Genomic DNA, 13950 nt, shown 5'->3' on the forward strand with positions numbered 1-13950 from the left:
GATCGCTCCTGTTTATCGAAACGAATAAAAATAACCAATTTCGAGCCAGACGGATGAAACGCGCGATTCCTCCGAAGCGAACGGTCCTCGACACTGCGGTCGACGTAAACCAACCCTTCCAGATTCACCGTGTCGGCGAACAGACGTGGATCAAGGGAGCGACGCGAAGGGATTATCTTTGTGTCATTAGCTTTTGACGCGACACCGGAACCTCGCGGCTTGAATATTTGCATAGATCGGCGAAGTTGTCCCGAATAGCTCGTTCGAGCATACAAACGCGTCTTCATCCGTCCCATCGGCTCCCCGCGACTTTACCACCGATCGATCCTTGTTTCCGTTTACAGTGAAATCCAGCGTGCATCTTCCAGGAATTAACCGACACGTGTCGCGATAATCGCGAGAGTAAAACGATCGAAATCGCTCGGCAAGCCGTGTCGACGTTGAACAATCGCGATGACGAAATTAAGAAATCGTATTCTTATGTACGAACAACACCAGCCGTGATCACGCGACAAGTTCGCGGCGTAGAATCAGGAGCGATCACGAGTTACAATCGTGTCGTGTGTCACGAGATTTCGATAGCTCGGAAGTGTACCAGTACGAACGCAGTCGCATTTCGCGCTGACGCGGTTCGAGATAATTGTCAAAGGAGCAACTCTCTCGGAGTCGATCGATGCACCTGCTATATTTGTTTTAATTTTCTTTTCATTTTTCACGTATGAGCACGATGTTTTCGCTTCGGTTCTCGCGGTTCTACGTAGTCGAGGACCATCGCGCTAGAGGGAAATCCATCGATCGATCTTTATTTGGGAGTATGCAAAAGTTTCCATCGTTTTTGTACGAGATTTCTTTATTATTAGTGCACGAAGTGTGTAATATGTTTTCATGGAAATATTTTCTTCTATTTCCTATCACTTTTTCCTACCATTTTGATAAGAGGTAGATACCTCCTTATTTTCCGAGATGATGAAATCAGCGATGAAGTTTCAAACTTCTCCAGTATTTACAGATCATTTGCCACAATGTTTATGTTGCACAGAACGGGACAGTCGTATATGATGGCAGTCGAAATAAATCAATGCCTCATTTCTGATCTCAATTACAAACCTGGAAGACTTACATCTACATCGACTTAGCAGCGAAGCACAAATGTTGAGCGTGCACTCTATTTTCCCTCCTTATTAACACGATGATTGCCACGTTAACATATGTGAACGTTTTTGTGAGAATACAATTTCGTTTTCAGACAATTGAAACGTACGTAATGAAACGTTTATCGTAGTACTTATTACGATAACGTTACGAAAGATTTATTTTCATTACCATTTACCTTCGAAATAATGTTATTTAATTCCACAATAAAAAGCTCTGTCACCCACACGTGGGTGACGTGGCGATAAAGATGTTAATCTTCTCCCATTCACGCAATCGTTGAATTACGCTACTCTAATTAACACGGAGATCTACTACAAACCCTTCACTTTGATTGCATTAGCATTCGAGGAAATGTTTCCATACACCTAACATTTTATCGTATTTTTTGTCTCGAGTGGAATGGGTGTTCGCGAGAGAGAACGTACACCGAAAAGAATTCCGCGGCGCAAGCGAGTGCACCGCTCACGGTCACGACCGTTTTCCCGCCAATGTGCACCTAGGACAACCGGTCTCCCGCGGCGGGTGTACTCGCTAACGAGCGACGAATCAAGGTGCGGCGCGAGCAGTCTCGTGAAAATCGTAAACGGGAGCGTGGGGTATTTTTTTCATGTGACGAATCGTGACATGCAGTCGCGTCTCATCAGACACAATCTCGAAAAGCTTCGATCAGAGGGACCCGGGACGCAGCTGCGCAAACAACTCCGACGAGATAGTTCCTCGACAAAGTTCGGAAATCGCGGAGCGGATCTCCGCTTACAGCTCGCGATGCCGCGCACGCGTCTTCATTTGTAATGGTAATCGCGATAAGAATACCGACGATCGAACTAGTTTTCGAGCAAGGTAAGAGCAAACTTCTCCTCCTCTACTGATCGATAGGACATACTCGATCAGCGATACCGCGTAGCGCGACTTAGTTCTCTTTCCGCGGTTCTTTGCGGAGGACGACGGCGCGTTGGCGTAATCGCGGCCGCGTGCGTTCCATCGCTCGGTACGACGATTGCGGGAAACCGAGGATTTCGATTCGTCTGACGTAGATGCAAATAACTGCCACCCACAATAACGGAGAAACGTTAGAAGCGCGTCGGGTTATCTTATCGCGAGAAAATATCTCGCGGGCGCATTCGTCGGGTGTTTGAGTTTGCACCGGAATTAGTGTCGCTCGCCGATGCTTTTCCTGGATTTCGAAATTTTCAAGCAACATTGATATCCAAGGTTAGATTAAAGAAAGTTTATGGTGTCGTGTCATTGTACCGAGTACTTATATCTCCGCTTTTAGAACTTAATCTTCTTTCTTCGCTCGATGCTGGGTTTCTTAATGGATTCAATCTTGCCGCAATCAGAACGCAGTATTACGGTGTGTTTGATCGGTGCGTGATCGGCTTAATTCATAGGAAAATTTATACGATAATACAGAAGCGAGTCGTACTATCTCGACTACCGACTTGGAACTGTTGACTTTTTTTTGAGATCGGCGTCTTTTTTGTATAAAACGGAAGTAGGAATTTGAATACATTACGTGCAACTAACAATCGTAAACGCATGTACTCTTGTACGATGGATGCTGAACGTAAACAGTATTTTAATAGATGATACACGAGAGACTTTGTTCCTAGGTACAACTTTTCTGAAGTAACGTTAAGAAAATCCGGAAAATTGGTGCAGAGTATCCTCGATGCGCCGTGCCAATTGTCGGTCAACCGTTGAAGTCGCTGGCAACGGGACGAAGTATAGACACAAAATCATTTTACATTTTACTCTTTAGTAATTTACCTACCAGAAGCCCATTTATAGATTTTCTAATTCCATCGTTACCTTCCACAATTTATTAGCTGTGTTGTTGGTTGTCTACTCTCGAAAACAAACATACCAGTATACCTAGTAACAGTGTGCAGAAGTCGACTTTCAGTCTAGATTAATATTCACGCCAGATTAATATCTCCTGTATGCAATATATGCATTTCCATTCCAAAGAATAATACTATCGAATGCACATGCACCATTGCACTTGTACAAAAAAATATGGTACTACAAATGCAGCACTCTTCGAACTATTTATCATAAAGACACTGATGACGGAGTTACGATTCCTCACACCTGTTTGGCCCACCCTGTGTCTATTCTAAGGTGTAGACTCTTTCTAAATAGGCGGTGGTTAAAGTGTGAATCGGGAAGCCTGTCCTATATATCCTCCGTCTCGTACAGCAGATTATCCCGCGAACTAAGCCGATCAAACGGTTCGATTAAAAGTACCATATGTTCGATCGGCGAAGAGCGGATCACCAAAGCTGCTGAACCGTCGCGATTGGCAGCAACGGTACCGATCCTGCTCGTCGGACGGAGAGTGGTCGAAGTCAGCGAGCACCGAGCTTCCAGTAGAACGATTAATTCCAGCAATTTTGACCCGCGTGCCCGATCAAAGACGTCGCAAGTGGTCGATATCGGGTAACCGTCTACCATGAGATCGTGTTGAACCCGCTGACCGAAACAGCGGACCACAACAATTGAATCGTTTGACCCGTTTTTATTGGCAAGTCGCACCAGTCGCGAATGGGAAGCTCGCCAGTGCACGCAGCGCTCGGTCCGCAGTAGTCGCGCGGATCGAATCGGCGTGGATTTTCTCGCTGCGTTCGTCAACCGATTTTTGCTCGAACGCTTTCCAGCTTAACGGGGGAGGACGTTGACAAACGCGCGGCATCGGGTTCGCGGTCTCGGATTTGCTTCGTGTCACAAAAACGAAACGAAGGTGAGATAATCCTGCGGCCGGCTCGGAAACGTCCAGGGTCGGAAGAGGAACCGACCGATCGACCAATTCCTCGCTGGAGCGATGACTGACGGAAGGACCAATGGAAAAATCACGACCATAAGCGGTGAGAATCTCTCCAGACTGTTAGCATGACTACGTTTTGTTTGTATAGAAGCTGAAACGCGGTTGCGTCACGTGCGCGGGTACTCACGGGACGATTGAAATTATTCGCTCGCGATAAAAGACTGGCATAACGTGCTTTATATAGAACGCATAGGTGGACGGGTGTCTCGAATGGCGACGCGACGTTGTGCAGTAAATTTAATTGCGTTTATCGTACGGTTGGTTGTCTACCGTATCGACGATTCCATCCATCCGTCCAGCGATTCGTCGCCGTGAATCTCGACGTCGTTCGACCGCTGTTTTGGACTTTGAGTTAACGATTATCGCTAGGTTTTTTTATCGACTTCATTTGTTCCCAGCGCGTCTAAAGGGTTCTTCTTATGAATTGTCATTATAAAAACCGCAAACGTTGCGCAACGCTGCGTTCGATCACGTGAGTGGTTCGTTTGCGTACGGTTTCGCGTCAAGTCTGACGTAATTTTCAGCGAGATGCGACGACGTCGACGTCGATGGAGCAGCGGACCTCGAGAAGGCGATATCGGCGACAGGTTAGCAACACGTTCGCGCACAGTCGGTGGAAGACGCGACGCGAATTTGTCGTGGAAACGGGCAATTTTACCGATTACGAGGGTATAGACGGCCGACGCTCGAGCAGACTAGAAAACGGCGACCAGTTGTTAGCGATGAAACGAAAATAGATTGAAGGAAACGGGGCTAAACGCAAGCGTCGGCGATGATTCAGAATTCAAAATTTCGGCGGGAGAGCGTGGAGAAGAGGATCCGATCGATCGAAATGGTCCAAAAGATAAAAACAGAGGTCATTTCGTTTGCGAATTTAGATTTTTGAAGGAGTTCGTCTCGTATCGCTTCCACCGACAGCGAGCTCTTATCGAGAGGGTGTTTTCGATGTATTCGCGTGTTCGTCGTTCGCAGGCTACGGAACGTTCAACGTCCTGCTATTGATAGCTGCGTTGCCTGCGGCGTGGACAGGATTGTTCGACACGACCACAACCGCCTTTATTTTGGCTTCCGCGGAGTGCGACCTGCAACTCACGTTCTTCCGTAAAGGTGTCCTCTTGGCGTTTCCCTACATAGGTAGAGTATACCACGGAGTTCTGCTGTTTTTCTAGTCGAAATACAGGGGGACCCAAAATTCTTGGTACAAAGGGTGATCCTTCGCGTAAAAATAAATCGGAAACGTGAAATAAAATTCTTCGAATAGGACTTAGCCAAATTATTATTCAATAAAACATCTCTACTCGTGCCCGTGAGAGGGTTAAACTCTCTGCTATTCTCAGGTGTTAGAGTTCCTAATATTGATTACAAATTAGCGAGTAAACATGAAACCTTCTGAACCAATACAGGAAAACTGGCACGATCGCCAGTTTTTTCCATTTGCGTTAATATAATCTTCTACCATTGGTTCTAAGATAAGTTCTAAGATAAAATAAGCAAATATCGGCTATTGACTGATATCAATACCAGTAGGAGCAACGAGTAACGAACCAACGCGTTAATAAAAATCGCACTTAATCCCACGCAAACCACTTCACGCATATCGATACATACACACAGGGTGTTCTAGTATTTTTCAGCCGAACTTTGCCAGCGTGATGCAAAAAATGTTACATGAACATATGCTCTTAAATGTTTTATTAAGGAGTCATAGCTAACAATACAAAATGATAATGAACTGGCATTTCATCGACACAGCGTACGAACGTATTATGAATATCTCTATTTGTGTTTACATAAACTCTTATATTTACTTGTTGAAGTAGCTGATATCGACATTTTTTATTAACGTTTTATTAACGTGTTAACATTTCTAAGTGACATCCATTATTACGAAGACAGGATTCAGAAGTAAACATAAGAGATTATGTAAACAGAAATAGGAACATTCATAATACGTTAGTACGCTGTGTCGACGAAATGTCGGTTCATTATCATTTTGTATTATTATTAGGTTGGTGTATATAGAATGTCGTATATGCAAATGAAACTTTAACCATACTAAATATTTTCAAAACATTGTATATTTAATCAAAATAGATTCCACATAGTTGTTTTTTTTTTTATTAATTTTCAATGCATGCTTTTATTTCAATGCAATGATATTCTGTATTTATTCTACACTCGAAGGGTAGAAAATGATGATAAAAAAATTAATTTACTAATGAAAAATCATCAGTCTTGAACATTGCAAACCAACGTTGAATTGTTCTAACATTCACGTAATTTTCTCCAAATGCTACTGTTATGTTTTCAGCAACTTCCAAGGTCGCTTTCCAAAATTTACAATTGTATAAAAAAATAACGTAAATATTCTTAGTATTCATGATTGTTGATAATGAAGTTTTAATGTTTCTATTCTAAGCATCTTTAGCATTTTAATATGTATGTCTTACGGTATATTTCTTCCCCTTTAATATGATTACATTCAATTAATGACAGAATTGAGTAAAATGAATCACGATAATTAAATGAAAAACGATATTTCATATGCATCAACCTAATACTTTATAAGAGCATGTGTTCATGTAACATTTTTTTCTTACTTCTGCACGTAGAACAGGCTGGCAAAGTTTCTTCGGAAAAACTGGGACACCCTGTATTTCATTCCACGTTTTCGGTTTACTTTTACACGAACAATCGCCTGTACAACGAATGTTGACTCTTCGCATGTATCCCCGCGATTCGAACTTGTGCAGGCATAACGCTGACCAGTTTTATGTGGGACCACGTGACGCCATACGTCGGGGCCAGGAATCTATTCGTCGCGGGACTCCTGCTGGACACTGTCCTGAATATAGTCAGCACCGTGGTCGATTCGTACTATGCGTTTCTAGCGATCAAGTTCCTGAGCGGTGTTCTGTGAGTATTGCCAGTCGATCGTTTGCTTCCTCGATTCAGCGACGCGTTCAAATCACGAGCCACGTGAACAATTTCCAGCGTCGGAGGGCCGTTTTCGATAGTGTTGGGGTACTTGTCAGAATTTCACTCGGCGGAGTACAAAGCGGGCTTCACCAGGTGGGCAGGACTCCTCGTGAACGTGGGGATCATTGTCCCAGCGGGTAAGCTTCCTGTCGTCCTCGTCGAACGTTTCGTTCGAGATTCGAAGACCTTTTAAGGGGGTACTTGTAGATGTCATGGGCAAAATTCAAGAATACTTTCCAGATTTAATAAGCGTAACTTTACGGTATAAGTATTGAACTTAATATATAAAACGTATTATTGAGATATATTTAAAAATGGACAAGATACAACAAATTTCCAGTAATCTCTTTTTTTCTGTGCGTACAACTTGTGGACGTTTCATTTGAAGAATACTAAACTACTTTGTTAGATGTCAACATCTACTGAATGGACGAAGAAACTTTTTCGGTAAAAACTTGCTTCAAAAAATGAAGTTTATTCGTTCATCCGGAAGATACCGACGTATTTCAACAGAATAATTTGTTTGGTGTTTAAGATGATGCGTTCCCAAGTTAATCAATTTTCAACCCGTTAGACTCTGCGCTATCACGTTGCATAACGTGTGAACAGGAATCGAATTACATAAAATAGTCTAACTTTGGAAACGTGTCTTTTTTTAGTATTATTAGAGTTGATTATAAATTCCTATAGCTTTCTTGAAGGGTTGACATCATAAATCCTTTAAGTTTGTAGTGGCGTCACTAATAAAATTTGTTAGACTTACGATGTCTCCTCACAGGGGACGCCCGAGTGCAAAGGGTTAAATATATCTCGACAACAAAATGTATATATTAACTCCAATACTTAAATCTAAAATATCTTGAATTTTGGTTACGACAACTGCGTATACCCCTTCCTTAAGAACATTTCTTCGCAGTCATTGCATTCCTGGTCTTGCCTCTGACCTGGGAGGTCGAGATATTCGATCGACGATACAACACCTGGCGAATCTACCTGCTGATTTGCACGACAGTTCCACTGATCGGTCTCCTGACGGCCAGCACCCTGCCTCAAACTCCCAAATACTTACTGGAAATCGGCAGGACCGAGGACGCTTTGAATTTGCTGCGGACGACGTACGCCGTCAACAGGTGGATGCCTGCCGATACGTTTCCGGTAAGAGCGATGGATCGATCCATCAAAACGAATCAGTCGACTCTGTCTCGGGATCAAACTTCCCTACGTTCGCTAAACGGCGAACCCGTCCTCGTCTGGGCGAAGTTTGACGGCCAGGGACGAGAGGCGAGTCCAAAACTTACGCACGAAATTAATTCCTCGGCCCTGAGATACCACACGCGATACCATAATGCTTCGCAGTCGGCACAAATCCAATTCAGACTGCCTACTCAATGCCGGTTTCTCCTACGAATTCGACATTTTATTTATGGACTAGCCTCTATATGTTGCCTTTACGATGTTCGCGAAGCTTGCACCTCTGTTTGCGAGTCAGAAAAATGATAGATCCAAACGAGCCGTTCACTGCACGAATCGATTAACTCCACTTTTTGACAAATCTTAAATTTAAGTGTCAAAGCGCTTGGTATAGTCATGACTTTCTATATTTATAATAATTTTCTTGAAAAAGAAAGAACAATTTTCAATACTTATTTGAATTTATATTGTAAAGGGAGTTTTAAAAAAGAATGTACATTATTTCATCGCATTTCTCAACTCTTTCTTTTATGGAGTCAATCGATTTGTGCAATGAACAGCACAAATATTTCCACATGCTTTCTGTGGAAAAAGTCAATGTCAGCGATAAATTATTTATAGAGGTCTTCGAGTGATAAGATGTATTATTGAACGATTGGCTATCCAAAAGTAGCGCGATGGTAACTGAGATTTCCGAATGTAAGCTTTTTCAAGGGGTAAATGATTAATATCAATGCGTCATTTGAAAGGAAGCTATGCCTCTATTTTCGTCACTCGTTTGAGATAGAGGATTGCTATTCTGGTTGATACTAAGTCAGGATTACAGCTTTTTCAGAGGTCGAGTGACTCCCTGATATCGATCCCCTATTTGACCCCTAAAGAATCTACCCGCAATGCTAGCTAAATGTCTGAGCTAAATTTTATCCAAAGGGCACAGGTTACACTTGGAAGTCTTATCTATCGTCAACCATGAAGAATCTGGGTCGTGAAAGCTTCGAACACGTTAAGCCCTCGATTAATTAACACGCGTACACGGTTCCGATGGGTTCTCGAGTCTCGCAAATTTCCGCGGTTTCTGCCCGTTTCGCGAAACGAACGAGCGCGAGATACACGCTCCGCCGTCGGCGAAACGAACGACGCGTTTTATTTACGGGCGCCAGATCCGCGGAGAACTCCCGTCAGGCGAAAAGAGTTTGCTCGACGTGCGGCAACGGGACGGAATGTAACGAGCAACGAAGGGGACAAACGGTGGCGCGAATAGTATTTTTCGGGGAATAGAACGTTTCGAGATACCGGCCGTGCAGAGTCGAACGTATAATTCACACGGGGGATCCTAGGCAGCATCGCTCGGCCATTGTTCCCGGTGTTTTCATTGCAGATAAAAAAGCTCCTCGCGCGGCAGGACGCGCAGCTATCGCGGCGGTCCTTATTCAAGGAGAATTCCGAAAAAATACGGCTCGCCTTGTACAACACCAAACAGGTATTCTCCGGGCCGTATCTGCGCACCGTTTCTCTCCTCGGTTTCCTCCAATTTGGCAGCATGCTGGCGTAAGTTACCCGTCGACTCGACCCATTTCGCGCTTCTTTCAATCCTAAATAATTCACTCCGCTTATGAACATATAAAAAGTCCCCGGATTCTTTCTTATGCGCCGGAACGGGAAGGTTCTTTCTTACGCTTCGCGTAAACAGATGAAGATCTTTCACCTGTATCTCGATAAACTTTGAGACTATCGAAATTACAGCGGGAACAAATTATAGCGTACATTGGATTCTGTAGAAGAAAGATGCGATAAGTTCTTTTTCTATGTATAATTCGTACCTCGCATTCTGTGATTCTAAGTAATCAATTTCGCGGAATATAGTCTACTTCTAATTGAAATTGTGGATAATAGCGAAGTTGTAATTATTGGGAAAGATACAGATGACGAGAACACGAGCAAATAATATATCTTAAAATGGGCAAGGAAAAAAACGAAGAATCCGCAGCTCGCGTAAGCATTAACCGCGCTATAGGATTATGAAGAACTATTTTACTCGCACGTATCTTCGACGAGTGTGATTATTTATACATACTATATAACACATTATACAACCGGCGAAGTTTCGTATGTTCATAAGATATCGATAATATATCACGCCACGTTTGAAAGCTACGGGAGTGGGTTTTGTTATCGTTCCCTGCTCGATCATAGATCACGTGTTCTTGGACGATTCGTGCGCATAGGTTCAATACGATGAGGCTGTGGGTGCCGCATATGTTCATGATTTTGAGCAATTTCGACGCCGAGAGGTGGACAGAGGACCGACCGCCAACCATGAGCGAGATGCTGGATCGACGGAGAACCGTGCCAGCAAGAGATTACTTGAGCTGCCCGGATTTCGACGACATTTGCATGACGGTGAGGAGTTCGCAGCCATCGCGTCCTTAGCATAATGCCAGGACGCGCATCACAAGCACATTATTATTGTTACTCGAGCAGCGGCCGTAATTAATTTTCTTTCTAATTGATTCACCTAGCTAATGGAAAAGAATTATCTTACGTAAACCGTATACTAGAAGCTAGCAAGCAGAAGAACCGAGGTTAAATTTAGGTATCGAGAGAACAGAAAAATCAACCAAAGAAATCGAGAAAGTAATGGCCAAACAAAGAATTAGATCTGTTAAAAAGTCAACGTGTACCGCCGCTAAAAAATCTAGAACACCTTTCAGTTTTCCTATGAGTGAATCATTCTTCATACATTCGTGACTGTTTGGTCACTGCCTCTTGCCTATACAAATTTCATCCAAGTCAAGCCAAGGGCCATATATGGAATATTCCATTTCGCGGAAGCATATTTACTTAAAGATCGTTAATTAACGACGCGAATCAATTGCAATCGCTCTTTTTTTCAGTGGACAATCAACGCGTCGGTGTATCAGAAGTCTGCCATGATCGCGACGTCCGCAGTCACTGTAGCATTCCTCGCGGGGATAATAGCCACTACCAAGTTTAGAAAAAAAATATTGTTGCGTAAGGAGCTCCGATTTCTTCGATGACTTGACATCTTCTCTTGGAAACGGACTTCTCGCGTTCGACGTTTCCAGAGAAAAGATTATTCGAATGCTTCGATGACTCGAATATTTGGAGAACACTATATTCTGCGAATATTCTGCGTATCAACCCTTTGACTGCGAGACGATGTTTTCTGGAAATTCTAAGAGGCGTAGAGGTGTGAACTTAAAAAAAAGATATCACCTTATAGAAAATAACAAAACGAAACTTTTTCGTATTTACAGACACGCATTGCGTTCAATAGTCGGTTCATCGGGAAAATGATTGCTGCCAGCGCCCAAATTATTCAAATGATGGAAACACATATATGGATACGTGTTAATTCGAATATTAATATATACTAAAATATTCAAAGTTAATTCGTCGCGTTCCATAAAATATTCGAGCATTGAATTATTCAAACAGTTCCTCTCCCGACTGATATTCGACGCGATAACATCGATCACGCGAGAGAGTCCGTTCCTTTTTTCGAAAAGGAAGCACGCTAACGTTTACCTACCGTTGCAGTCGCCGGTTTCCTGATATCGGTCGTAGGCAGTTTCGGATCGAACTGGGGACAGGCTCCTCTCTACATGCTGCTATTGTGCATCGCCATTATCGTCACGACGAGAGTAACGGGTAATGTCGTCAACGCCGTGAACGCCGATGTAATTCCTACCCTGTTAAGGTAATTCCTCCCTTCGCGACACGGACCTGCTGGCCCCGTCGCTTTCTACCGTCTTGGTCCTCCAACCATTTCGCCTCCCGCGAACGAAATACCCTTTCTAATTCCTATCCACGATGCGTCGTTACGCGTCGATCGCGGGAGATTTCCCTATCGCGACTCGCCTTAACTGCGCGCATCTTCGAATTCAGATCCACCAGCCTTAACGTCCTGACAACCTTCGGGAACCTAGGAGCCATACTGGGAAATCTCATTTTTTCCGCGCTGTTAAACTTGGACAGCCTCTACGGGTTCATTGGCCTCGGTTGCCTGATGTTCGGTAAGTCACAAAGTCCTATTAGGGCTCGTTCGAACCAAAATGATGTTTCGATAGCAGGGGTTTCGTTTCAATTAAATTATATTGCAGTCCATGCGAAAATAGGCGGACTTTAAGCCATCGTTTGGTTGTGGTTCGAGTTATTTAAACAATACAGACCCTCGAAGTCGGCGCCACTCGTGAAAATTCATCGAAACTATTGACTTTGTGGGCCTGTATTTTGTGAGTAATTTTGAAAACAAAAAAACAATGTCTTAAACTCCCCCTATTTTCCTGCAGACCGCAACATACTTCAATTCGAACTATCGACTGCTTTGCGTTCTCGAAATCATTCAATCTTTATCGTCGTTTATTTAGCCTGCTTCTGCCTGTCCTTCCTTCCATTGGAACCAGTGAAGCCGTCGCCGAAAAGCCTCGATCGGCCCACCGTGTGACCTGCCAACGAGGAAGACGAGACAAACCGCACGGTTGAAACCTACAAACTGCGCCAGCAGTTTTCCATTCACCGCATCCTGAATCCTGTCACGGACAGGAGGGTAGCGTGCTACTTCGCGAGCTACCGTTTCTCGTCGATGCGGCAATTTTAATCAATTTTTACGTAATTTACTAGAAATATATACATATATATTTTTGTAACTATGAAACGACGCACGCTGTTCTTCCGCGCTTCGAGGCTCCACCCTTGCCGTTTCTATTGTTCGAAGGAAACGAGAATTCGAGAGTGTGTCGTTTTTTTACGAGGTTCGTGGAACGTCGGGTCATTCGGACCATTAACGAGTGCTGCATACGAAAGGAGCGTCAAAGAAAATTTAATTAACGCCGTGTATCGGTTTGCGGAACGTTAATAACGCAGTTACCGCGATAAACAAACCGTGGCTGCTCGCTGCGGAGCTGGTTGCGCAAGGTGAGTCGCTGTATCGGAATCGAAGGTTACTTTCAGCAACGCTCGATTAATTTTGCGCCAACGCGAAAAGATAATGCATCGTGTCATGTCGATTGCGAAGCGAGAGAGAGAGAGAGAGAGAGAGAGACAGAGAGAGAGAGAGAGAGATCGAAACGCGAGAGATATTTTTAACAACCCCTACGCCGTCGGTGGCCGACGGACCGCGGTAGCGGCAGGTTTAGTTGGACTATAAATAATTTAATACGTTCGATATGCACCTGCGACGATTAAAGCAGGGTTAGTTTCTCTTTTTATTCGGTCATCGCGAAGTGCTTTCCGAGCGCGCTAAACCTCGGCTTATCCCTTTAAACTCTCGTTTTGAACTCTACTCAGCGCGGTATTAAGGTTGTCCGATTCGCAGCAAGGTTACAATTACGGTCGCGGAATTAAAAAAAAATGCATTTGCATTCCCTTGATGCACAGTCCCCGTGGACCGAGATTGAGAGATCAAGAGCACTCCGAAGGATGTTCTACGATTACGCGAAATAATCCGAGCAGATAAAATTAACACATCGAGGACGGGTGACGAGATGAAGTCGAGATATCTCGTCTTTAACAACCCGAACGTACGCAAGAAAAAAAAAACGCCGTACGCAATGTGTTAAGGGGCGCGTTGTGACAAACGACAGATGGAGTATTAAATTGTAACAATTTGTAGAAATTTAATTTAACTATAACTCGTATAAATGCAATTATGATTGACCTAAATTTAATTAAATATACGAATTTAATTTAATTATAATTGTTCGTGGTACATTCAATCCAATCGTAAAATTCCACGTGAATTTAATTAAATAACAATGGAATCTACATTTTCGCGA

General features: G+C 43.5%; 2 protein-coding genes across 6 annotated transcripts in view; one reads left to right on the forward strand and one right to left on the reverse strand.

The window, feature by feature from the left end:
* LOC128880968 (uncharacterized) overlaps positions 1-13950 on the reverse strand; it is a 105458-nt gene that overhangs the window by 88614 nt on the left and 2894 nt on the right. The window lies entirely within an intron of this gene.
* On the forward strand, positions 1740-13862 carry LOC128880963 (synaptic vesicle glycoprotein 2B-like). Of its 4 annotated transcripts, none has more exons than XM_054131574.1 (13): positions 1740-1995; positions 3816-4022; positions 4507-4569; positions 4955-5116; positions 6736-6898; positions 6977-7098; positions 7878-8116; positions 9531-9700; positions 10378-10552; positions 11047-11164; positions 11714-11873; positions 12062-12189; positions 12544-13857. In XM_054131574.1, exons 2-13 carry the CDS (start codon positions 3980-3982, stop codon positions 12618-12620), a joined length of 1620 nt encoding a protein of 539 aa, XP_053987549.1. In that variant the 5' UTR covers positions 1740-1995; positions 3816-3979; the 3' UTR covers positions 12621-13857. The 4 variants fall into 4 exon arrangements, 3 of the variants coding, with proteins under 3 accessions (XP_053987549.1, XP_053987548.1, XP_053987547.1); XM_054131573.1 differs by lacking the exon at positions 1740-1995 and adding an exon at positions 2066-2367; XR_008457951.1 differs by lacking the exon at positions 1740-1995 and having other exon boundaries at positions 2435-4022; positions 11714-11824; positions 12544-13862.

Source organism: Hylaeus volcanicus, chromosome 8, assembly GCF_026283585.1.
Source record: "Hylaeus volcanicus isolate JK05 chromosome 8, UHH_iyHylVolc1.0_haploid, whole genome shotgun sequence".
NCBI lineage: Eukaryota > Metazoa > Arthropoda > Insecta > Hymenoptera > Colletidae > Hylaeus > Hylaeus volcanicus.

Bases quoted from the DNA above. Each gene is read 5' to 3' on its own strand.
- LOC128880963 (XM_054131574.1), top strand. From the start codon at position 3,980: ATGACTGACGGAAGGACCAATGGAAAAATCACGACCATAAGCG. The intron at 4,570-4,954 runs GTTAGCAACACG...CGTCGTTCGCAG, and splicing joins GAAGGCGATATCGGCGACAG to GCTACGGAACGTTCAACGTC. The intron at 11,165-11,713 runs GTAAGGAGCTCC...CTACCGTTGCAG, and splicing joins TAGAAAAAAAATATTGTTGC to TCGCCGGTTTCCTGATATCG.